The sequence below is a fragment of the Dermacentor silvarum genome, chromosome 1, assembly GCF_013339745.2.
Source record: "Dermacentor silvarum isolate Dsil-2018 chromosome 1, BIME_Dsil_1.4, whole genome shotgun sequence".
In the NCBI taxonomy this organism is placed as follows: domain Eukaryota; kingdom Metazoa; phylum Arthropoda; class Arachnida; order Ixodida; family Ixodidae; genus Dermacentor; species Dermacentor silvarum.
In genome coordinates this window covers 431,105,726-431,116,504 of record NC_051154.1, presented here as the reverse complement: position 1 = coordinate 431,116,504, position 10,779 = coordinate 431,105,726, and the positions used below count along the sequence as shown (strand labels likewise).

The 10,779-nt window shown below is 47.8% G+C and overlaps 1 protein-coding gene and 1 pseudogene across 1 annotated transcript; both read right to left on the bottom strand.

Moving 5' to 3' along the window:
- Positions 1 to 5,634: 5,634 nt before the first annotated feature.
- On the bottom strand, positions 5,635 to 7,085 carry LOC119448140 (uncharacterized; annotated as a pseudogene).
- A 2,175-nt stretch (positions 7,086 to 9,260) lies between these two features.
- LOC119448128 (uncharacterized) lies at positions 9,261 to 10,403 on the bottom strand. Its single transcript, XM_037711598.1, has one exon. It carries the CDS (start codon positions 10,401 to 10,403, stop codon positions 9,261 to 9,263), a length of 1,143 nt encoding a protein of 380 aa, XP_037567526.1.
- Between the last annotated feature and the right edge of the window lie 376 nt (positions 10,404 to 10,779).

Below are 10,779 nucleotides of genomic sequence, written 5' to 3'. Positions count from 1 at the left end.
ATGTCGAGGAATACGGACAAGAAAAACTGCTTATGGACAAAAGCGTTTCGGATATTTGCCTCGATACGTACTAGATGGTCGGTTGTTGACCGGCCTTCTCTAAAGCCACACTGGTATGGATCGAGCAGTTTGTTTGATTCGAGGAAATGCAGGAGACCGCAGTTGATCATTTTTTCAAATAGCTTACACAGGCAACTCGTGAGCGCTATTGGGCGATAGCTTGTCACTAGAGAAGGGTCCTTCCCCTGCTTCAGAACCGGGACGACAATTCCTTCTTTCCATGTAGAAGGAATGTACCCAGCAGCCCGTATTTTATTAAAAAGTGTGAGTAGAGTCATTTGGGTGTCTGTGTGGAGGTATTTGACCATATCATAGACTAGTTTGTCAGGACCCGGAGCAGAGCTCTGACATTTCTTTAAGGAGGCTCTTAACTCAGCAATGGTAAAAGGGCTATTGTAGGGTTCGATCCGTCTTCACTTACGATCTAATGGCATGCGTTCTATTTGTTCCTTGTGTTTAAGGAATGACTCCGTATAATTCGTTGAGCTAGATACGTACTCGAAGTGCTCCCCGAGAGCGTTAGCCTGGTCTTCCAAGCTATTTCCATAGTCGTTTACCAGAGGCAAAGAGTGGGTTGATTGCCCCTTAAGCTTTCCGAGTCGACTCCACACTTTTGTTTCCTGTGTATAGGAATTAATTCCCGAGAAAAACTTCTCCCAGCTGGCCCTCTTTGCTTGTCGCCGCGTCCTTCGCCCCTGTGATTTAATCTGTTTAAATTCGATTAGGTTTTCCGCGGTAGGACATTTCCGTAGTTTGCCCCAAGCTTTATTTTGTCTCCTTCGTGCCTGTCTGCAATCGTCGTTCCACCAGGGAACCCGTCTTTTGGATGAAGTCCCATTTGTCTGAGGAATGAACTTCTCAGCTGCGTCAATGCTAAAAGCGGTAAAATATGATATGGCATCAGCTATACTAAAGTTACTTATAAAATCTTGTGATAGGTAGGTGGATTCCTTAAAACATTTCCAATCCGCTGAGGCTAGTTTCCAGCGAGGGACATCTGGAGGGGGGTAACGATGCGTTACCAAGTTAAGACTTACTGGGAAGTGGTCACTTCCATATGGATTTTTGATGACATGCCATTCTAAATCAGACAAAAGGGAAGCAGAGCCAATCGATAGGTCTATTGATAAGTATGAATTGTGATGGAGATTATAATAGGTTGGCTCCTTCTTATTGAAGAGGCACGCACCGGAGTTTAAAAGGAAGTTTTCTATGAGCCGACCTCGCCCGTCGCATCGCGAGTCGCCCCAAAGCGTGTTGTGGGCATTAAGATCTCCTACGAGCATGTAAGGTTCGGGAAGCTGATCAACAAGGTTATGCAGGTCTGTTTTTTCAAGATGATGTTTCGGGGGTATATAAATCGAACATACCGTGACCAATTTATTAAAGAGGACAGCCCGAACAGACACTGCCTCAAGGGGCATCCGAAGGACGACGTGTCGACAAGCTACGGACTTGTCGGCAACTATTGCTACACCACCAGAGGCGTTAGCCTCGTTACGGTCTTTTCGGAAGATGGTGTAATTCTGAAGAAAGTTCGTGTTTGTAGGTTTCAAAAGTGTCTCTTGAACACACAGCAACTTTGGATGATGTTTGTGTAGGAGTTTTCTTATATCATCGAGGTTGTGAATAAGTCCTCTAACATTCCATTGTAGTATTTGTGTCTCCATAATGAAGAAAGTGTTTGTGCTGTGTGTTCAGAAGATGGACTAGCTCACGGTGCCCTTTCCAGGCGCCGTGACGCGAGGTTTCTCTTTTCTGGAGCGGTCGAGAGATTCTCGCCGCTCCTTCGGCGCTGGCGGCGCCGTCTGGCCGGTTGTTGTGTCCATCGCCTCCTGCGAGGCGCTGGACACGCGCTCTTGCGAGCGATTGGTCTGACGTGACGGCCTCGTCTCGAGGGACGAGGCCCTTGAGGCCACCAGCCCGGAGGTCGATGGCCCCTTCTTCTGAGATGGCGGAGCAGCGCTAGCTGCAGCCGCCGAGGGGGCGGATGGCGTCGCTGGTGGCTCACTGCGTGTGTACCGGCCAGCTGCCGGAAACCGCTGTGTCGCTGCCCCCTGACGCGCCACATCGGCAAAGGTATTCTTTGGCAGGTATGATGCCCGCCTACGTGCCTCCTTGAATGATATGTTCTCTTTTACCTTGATTGCCACTATTTCTTTCTCTCTTTTCCACGTTGGGCACGACCGCGAGTATGCGGCGTGCTCTCCATCACAGTTTACGCAGTGTAGGTCATTCTTGCAAGTTTCAGATGCATGTTCATGGGCGCTGCATTTAGCACAGGTCACTCGACCTCGGCAGTTCTGGGAACTATGGCCAAATCTTTGACATTTAAAGCATCTCAGCGGGTTTGGCACGTACGGCCTGACACGAATTTTTATATAGCCTGTTTCGATACTTTCAGGACACATACTTGAGCCGAAGGTTAGGATAAGATGCTTCTTTGGGATTTCTTTACCATCCCGCCTCAACTTGATTCTTTTGACATCGATTACGTTCTGGTCGCTCCAGCCCTCTAGAAGTTCTGTCTCAGTGAGTTCCATCAAGTCATCGTCTGAAACTACACCGCGGGTGGTGTTCAATGTGCGGTGCGGGGTAATTGTCAGTGGGATGTACCCAAACGAGACTAGATTTGGCAGCTTTTCGTGTTGCTTCTTATCACGGAGTTCCAAGAGGAGGTCACCGCTGGCCAATTTCGGGACTTTATAACCTGGGCCAAGAGCATCTGTGAGGCATTTCGCCACAAGGAATGGCGAGATGACTCTGGCTGTTTTTTCCTGTTTTTCACTATGAATAATATGATAGCGGGGGAAAATTTCTGTTTGCGTACCAAAAAATTTGAACACTTCTTCGGTGCGCCCCCTTTTATGGGGGCGATCAGGGAGTGGTGGAAAGTTCCAAGCCATATGTGGGTGCGTGTGCTTTCGGCAGTAACGCCAGCCACCCACCATGGAGCCCAACAAGGGGACGCCGCAAAACAAGTAAAACAAGCCCTGCAAACGCCAGCTGTACGTTACTGCTATAACCTAATATGATATAACCTAGTTTGGTTACGTCACACATGGTTAACCCTCGCTGCCTAGAAGATAGGAAGTAAATAGAGGAGAGGAGAAGACAGGAAAGATTGAAAGAGAGAGAAAGACAAAGAGTGGACAGGAGGACAGGAAAAGGCAACTACCGATTTCCCCCGGGTGGGTCAGTCCGGGGGTGCCGTCTACGTGAAGCCGAGGCCAAAGGGGTGTGTTGCCTCCGCCGAGGGGCCTTAAAGGTCCTAACACCCGGCTTCGGCTCAACCCCCAGGATCCCCTTTTCCCCGTACACGGCTAAGCCGCGCACTGTTAAGCGCGGGAGGGGCCAACCCTCGTGTGCTCGGGTCCGTGGTGTCGCAACACACCAAGCGCCTGCTGACACAGACGCCCCTGTGGGGTGCTGTCACTGTTGGCGCTTCATCTTTTGAAAGCTACGCACCAACTAGCGCCACAACGTGTTTTACTGGAATAACAAGTCACTTTCACTATTCAACACGTTCCACGCACATTCACTTTCGCTAAGAGAGGATGCGCTGTAGCATGTTTCTTTCATGAGTTGGCCTGAAAACATTAAAAACAGTAATAATGGTCACCGCTAAACGCATCAACTTCGGCATAACATCGCACTTGACCTATTGTTTCAATCACTTTCCATAAGCTGTCAGCACAACAAACGCAGGATTTATGGCCTCTGAGTTGCGAGACATGCCGCTAGACCTCGGAGGCCAAGCTGGATTACTCAGAGCACAAATTGGATACAACAGACGGAAGTACTAGTCACTGAGGTGGCACCTTTATTGATAGGGACGACGAGCTTGGACATCTTAACGAAGCCTCTGTGGACAGCCAAAGAAATTATGCAAACGTGTGGCGATGCCATTAGGAATGTCAGCCTAAAAGCCCCGCAAACGCAGTCGCCATTGATTTGAGGACCACCAACTAAACAGAGCCCACGACACCGATTGCAAAGCATAAGTATCGGCTCAAAAGTTTAAAAAATTTCGCTGACGATTAGGATATTCCTTCATGTGAATATTGAGCGCAGCGCTGTAGTAGTTTAGAATTCGCGATATATTGTTGTAATAGAATTTGAATATGATCGACAGCATCCTCTCGGCGGCGGCGGTGAGCCTCTGCTCGCGCATCTCGTTTAGCAACAGCGGCGGCAGAAGAAGCAGTTCCACCAGTTCCGTCACTCATTGTTCAGAAAGAAAGCACGAACACGCGAATTTGTGGCTCCGGCGCAGCGCATTCTCTAGCGGTGGCCCAGGTAAAGTAGCGCATGCGCAGTGGGTCAGAATCCCACGCCAGCACTTTGTTTTCATATGGTATTGGTGGACGGGCGCGCAGCATATCTAGTCGCGGTCGTAGAGCACGGCTCCCGCGGCAATTCGCTTTCCTCCTCCGCCTTTGGCCACACTCTCCTCCTCCGCTTTCGCCTCATGCTTCCGTTGTATCCCCCTCCGCTTACCTCCTGGCGCTCTCTTCGCTCTCGCCTATTTTCATGGCCCGCTGTGCTCCGCGTTCGCCCTTTCATCCTTCGCTATGTTACGCCGAGGGACGACGAAGGGCAATGCCGGAATGGGCGCCTAAGAACTGCGCTCTAAAACATTCACTCTGTTATTCACACGCCAATACAGTGCTCCGCCCCAACCGGTTGCAAAGCCGTTAACTGCGCTGTCTTGCAGGGCGCCTATTCCCAGACGGTCCGATAGTTGCTCTTCTGCTGCGACAGATAGGGCAGTACTCGCCTTGAAACTTCGTTTTCAGGAGCGTGTGGTGCTTTGCGGGGGTGAGTAAAGGTGCTCATCCTCCCATCCCACCAGTGCCTGAACGACGTACACCTTGCATCAGAGCAAATTGTCTAGCAGTATCGTTGACAGTTGAATAAGCCAAGGTAACAATTAGGTGCAACAGCGTTCAGCACACTAAATATAAGCGCACCCATATCGTTGAGGTTCACTTTCCGAATTTGTAAGGCCGGGGGGGTCTGCCTAGAAACTAGGACGCACTAATGTGTGCCGTAGTGTTGATTTAATGGTTTATTCTCCTGATTACTAGATCTTCATTTTCTGTGCGATTCGATGGGGTGCACTATCCTGAAATACACGAGTCCGGTTAGTATGTTTCACATATATCATTCCTGTGCATAGCAAAAAAACAAAAAAGAGGATCGCGAGCAGAGCCCGTAACCGACGCCGCTGCTACGGACAGGTGGTTTTGCGTTCTTATGGTTTTGTCTTGGTTCTTGCACAGCAAGCATAGCGGTCTTACGAACCTCTCCCAAACAACGCACCCCAAGAAAGCCGGACGCCGGGCCGGGGGAGTGCTTGTGCCCATCTTATTAACCGGTGGGTGTCCGGCGATGGGGATCGAACCACACACCTACCGCTGCCAAGCCGGGCGTCCTACTCACTCGGCCATGGCTGCGGTGATTTTTTTTTCTTTATTGCCGGCCTGTCACAGATACAAAGCATTCACCTTACTTGGAGAGAAAAAAACAGTGTTATAATGAGCATTACGTGTCCTTGTGTTAGTGCATGTATTAAAAACGCTTTAAGGTTACCAGTGTATCTAACACAGGTAACCAGTCTGGTGGCTCAACCTGCAATTTATACACATTTCTTATTTGAGAGACACTTTGAATAAAATACTGTCTGGCTGGTTTGGCGTCCACATCAGCATTTCGTATGGCCATTCGTGTTTTCCAAATGCTGTGTAGGCTCAGAGTCATGATCATGTCATAGGGCACGCCATTTTCATTTTCAACCGGGAGACAGCGGATACCGTAGGGTGATATAGGGAGTTCTTTTTTCAGTGTCCTCTGCAAGACATCCCAGTGGAATATTGCATCCCAGCAATCTCAGAAAATGTGTTCGATTGTCTCAGGCTTTGAGCAGATGAGACAGTTAACTGACCATGGTACAAACAGTCCTTTCTCTTTCAACCATGGTTTTACTGGAAGAGTGTTGGTGTGAAGCTGAAAGAAAAACGTTTTAACTGAGGATCGGACTGTCATTCTTTTAACACGTTTCAACACGTCACGTTCGGAGCCCACACAGTACATGGCACGATATAGAGGCACTGGTAACTTAATGTCAATAACATCTTTGTATAAACGCTTTTTTGACACATTACTTAGATACGCCATTGAAAATCTAACCTTTAGCATTCTAAACGACATAACAACCTCACGAAGAAAGCCGCGAACACATCTTTCTTTTCTGGTACTCGATACAATAAATTCAGGAATTACGTCACTCAATCGTAATTGCAAAATTGTTCGCAGAAATCCGTTCTTTTGGTCGCGCAAAAAAATAAACCTTGATACAACTTGCTTGAGAAATAAATGCACTAAACTTAGTCCTCCGCTACGGACTGATCGAAATAAATTTGTTCTACTTGTTCTTTCCCATGTTGAACGCCACACGAACACTGCGAAGACTCTGTGTAACTTTTGCACGTTGGCACGAGACATACATAGCACTTGAAGAACATACCACACTTTTGCGACTAAAAACACGTTGCAAACTGTAGCGCGCGCGAAAACGGAGAAATCGCGCCCACCCCATTTATCAGTTTGTTCTTTAACACGTTTGGTTTCTTCGTTCCAGTATTGGGTGGTATCGCGGTAGTGTTCTAAGGGCACTCCGAGATATTTGACTGGTGTCACAGTCCATTTCATGTTAGCGAAGTAATCTGGAGTGTTGACCCACGGTCCGTGCCAGAAGCCCAAACATTTTTCCCAATTGATTACACTGCCCGTGAGCGAGCAAAATAACTCTGCTTCTTTAACGCTTTCCTTAACGCTTTCCTTGTCGTCACAGAAGACTGCTATGTCGTCAGCATAACACAGTACTTTCACTTCGCTTGTGAGCAATCTGAAGCCGTATATTTTATCATTGTTGAGAATCTTTAAGCAGAAAGGTTCGAGAAAAATTGCGAACAATAATGATGATAATGGGCACCCTTGCCTGATACTACACTGAACGCTGAAGCTTTCACTAACAGTTTTGTTCACAATTATGCTAGCTGAACTGTGAGTGTAACACATTTGCACACCAGTAGTAATCACAGACCCAACATTAATATACTGCAAAAGACTAAATAGAATTTCATGGGATACGCGATCGAAAGCTTTTTCTAGGTCAAGTTGTAACATAGCCACCCGTTCTGAAAAATCGTCGCAGTATTCAAGTATACTTCTGGTAACATGAATGTTGGTAAATATCGAGCGTCCTCTCATTCCACAAGTTTGGTGAGGTCCTACCAAAACTGTGATCACGGTTTGTAATCTTTTTGCTAGTACTTTCATATATATTTTGTAGTCAACGTTGCTTAAACTTATCGGTCGATAGGACGTGACCGATAAGAGCTTGACCGGGTCATCTGTTTTTGGGATTAATACAATGTGAGAGCACTTGAAAGATGGGGGCACTACATTTTCTTTATATGCTTCGGTTATTACACAATGCAGGGCTTTTGCCAGATCTTCTTTAAAAGCTTTGTAAAAAGAACTGCTTAAACCATCCGGGCCTGGAGATTTCCCTGCAGTTAATTCATCAATTGCTTCTTCAATTTCACGCGCGGTAATATCTGCTTCAAGACGCGTCTTCACATCATCGTCTAATCTTGGCATTAAGTGAAGGTACTCATTTCCAAAGCCGGTTGCAATTTTCATATTATGACCTAACAGATTTCTAAAGTATTCTACAAAAGCAAGTTCAATTATCCGTTTGTCATTTGTTATTGCACCCTCATACTGTATTTCTTTTATTTCATTTTTAACGGCATAACTTTTTTCGTCCGTTAACGAGCGTTTGGTCGGCCTTTCTCCCAACCACAATCTTTCGCTACGAGCGCGAACAATGGCCCCTTTATACCTCTCGACATCTATAGCCTCCAGTTTGTCTTTTATTCCTTTAATTTTATTATTCAATGCCCCTGATTGTAGGCTTTCTGCGTTCAGCAAGTAGTCCAATTGACTACGGAGTACATTTTCCTTGTTTCTTTCACTGCGTCGCATTGCGCATGCTCCCTCGATTGCATTGATCTTTATTTCTTGTTTGAACAGCTCCCACTCAGCGATAAAGCTGTCCGTTTTAGACAGAAGTCTTTCAATACTTTCTTTTGCTTTTTTCATAAACTTATCATTGTCCAGAAGCTTGTCATTAAACTTCCAAAGTGCCCAACTGAACGACGGCCCTTTGCGCTTTGCTCCTAAGGAAATCATAACCAAGCTGTGATCACTGAACGAAACATGTTTGACGTTGTAATCTTGGCATAACGGCACTATATTTGCAGATATGTATACTCTATCCAAGCGTGCATGGCTTGCACGTTGGAAATGAGTGAACTGTGGCCGTCTACCGCCAGCAAGAATATGACCGATATCTTCGAGAGAGTGGTCCTGAACTATCGTGCTTAATTTCATGGCACTGTTGTCGCGTACTGGTTCGTTCCGTGCTCTATCGGCAGCAGAACACACACAGTTAAAATCACCCAGGAATAGAATTATCCTTTCGCTATTTAAAAAGGATGCAACGCTTTCAAAAAAATCGTAGCGCTCGGTTTCTCTGTTGGGCGCGTACAAACAAATGGCCCACCACTTCAAAGCAGAGAACAAGAAATCACACACAACTAACCGTCCAGTTTTACACACAGTCACAGTCTCTACTACGATTCCTAGGGAGTTACGTAATAACAAGGCACATCCGCCGGACGACCCCACTGCATGACAAACACATACATAATAGCGTCGAGTAAATGGTTCTACCATGCGGTCTGTCTGAGCCTGGCTTTCGACTTTCGTTTCTTGAATCGCTACGATGTCGAGGTCATTCTCCAGTAAAAGACGGCTCACTTGATACTGTCGACGCCTTGAAGAAAGACCTCGCACGTTTAGCGTGCCTATGCTAAGGGGCTCGTCAAGTCTTACTGCCATTTATAAGAGTGATCAAACAGGTCGCATGGCGCTCACCTCGTTCTGTGGGACACTGAAAAATTACTCGTAGCTGGTGTTCCTGCGGTTGCCACGGGCGAACACACCATGAGTGCCTTATCAACAAGGCACTGGGGTTCAAGCCCCTCAGCTTGTCCTCCCTCACTTTTTGCATGCGTAGCACCTGAACCAGGGGGTTGAGACAGTACAGGCCTCTCTGAAACAGGGGGCTACGAGCCCCCTGGAATGTGACGGTCCGGCGGTACGTTGGGTTTCGGCTTGAAGCTCGGGCGGCGCCCTTGGGACGCTTTAGTGGGTGGCTCGCCGGCATTGGGCTCGTTTGAGGCTCCATTCCCTGCTGCTGTTTCCTCACGTGTTCTTTTCCCTGCGCCGACCTTCGAATCCGTCATATCAACGTCTTCGGACTTTTCCAAAGGGGTCGGCTGGCTCATATTTTTTTCCACTGAGCTGCTGGAAGCACTGGTTGTCGTCACAGGAGACGGTACAGGTTGTACAACCTGCTTGTCGTTATCCTGTTTCTCGCCTGCATTGGGCGACTGGAGCGAAGGGGGCGTTTCCTCCGACTCGGGTTCTCCGGTCTTGCTGGTGGCAACTTCCTCAGCTTCCAATTCATCCATTTGTAGCTCTGCATTGTCGTCCCACGCAGAGCGCCCTGTGACCTTCGCGTAAGTCCTCACGCAGTCTTCCTCGGCGTGGCCAAAGCGTTTGCACAGTGCGCACCGAGGGACACGACATTCGCGTCGTATATGACCGGTTCCTTTACACCGTAGGCAGAGTGGAGCTCTTCCGGCCACTACTACCAACGTCAGGTCTCCTGCTACTCGTAGTTGATGTGGAATGTCTTCCTTGGTATACCCTGCCTTGAGTTGAAAGCTGATAATGCGCGTTGTAGAGCCTTTGTCTGATAAACCTTCCGTTCGCCATCGCTCTCTTGCCACTTCGGTGACCTTACCGTAAGGTGCAAGCGCAGTCCGTATGTATTCGTCGTCTACGTAATGAAGCACCCAATGGAGCTTTAGTCGAACGTCCTGGTTGTTCGGGTCCACAACGACGCAACGGCGGGCCTTCACGGAAACGTCGGTTGCAGAAAGCAGTCTCTTCTTTGCCTCCGTATTCTTGAGGGTGACCGCCCACACGTGGTTCATTTGGTATGCCCCTAACGCTTCAACGTCAGGGAGCATTGCCAAACGCCCAAGAGCATCTCGGATGTCTTCTACACGGTAGGGTCTTCCTCGAACATCCGCATGAAAAAATACAGTGTTTAAAACAATACGACCAGTTGGAAGAGGAGGCAAAATGATTTCGTAATCCTGGTTAGCACTGGCAGCATTCCTGTTACCGCGGTTAAACATGGCGGCTGACACCGCTCCAGAGGACCGAAACATTCCTCGACCGTTCACGGCCGTGGCCGGAAGTGGAATCTGGCTGCGGTGATTTTGCCATGTTTCGGTACCGGTATTTGTTCCTTCTTAGTGTTCTGTCACTCTTGGCGCTTCATCTTTTGAAAGCTACGCACCAACTAGCGCCACAACGTGTTTTACTGGAATAACAAGTCACTTTCACTATTCAACACGTTCCACGCACATTCACTTTCGCTAAGAGAGGATGCGCTGTACCATGTTTCTTTCATGAGTTGGCCTGAAAACATTAAAAACAGTAATAATGGTCACCACTAAACGCATCAACTTCGGCCTAACATCGCACTTGACCTATTGTTTCAATCACTTT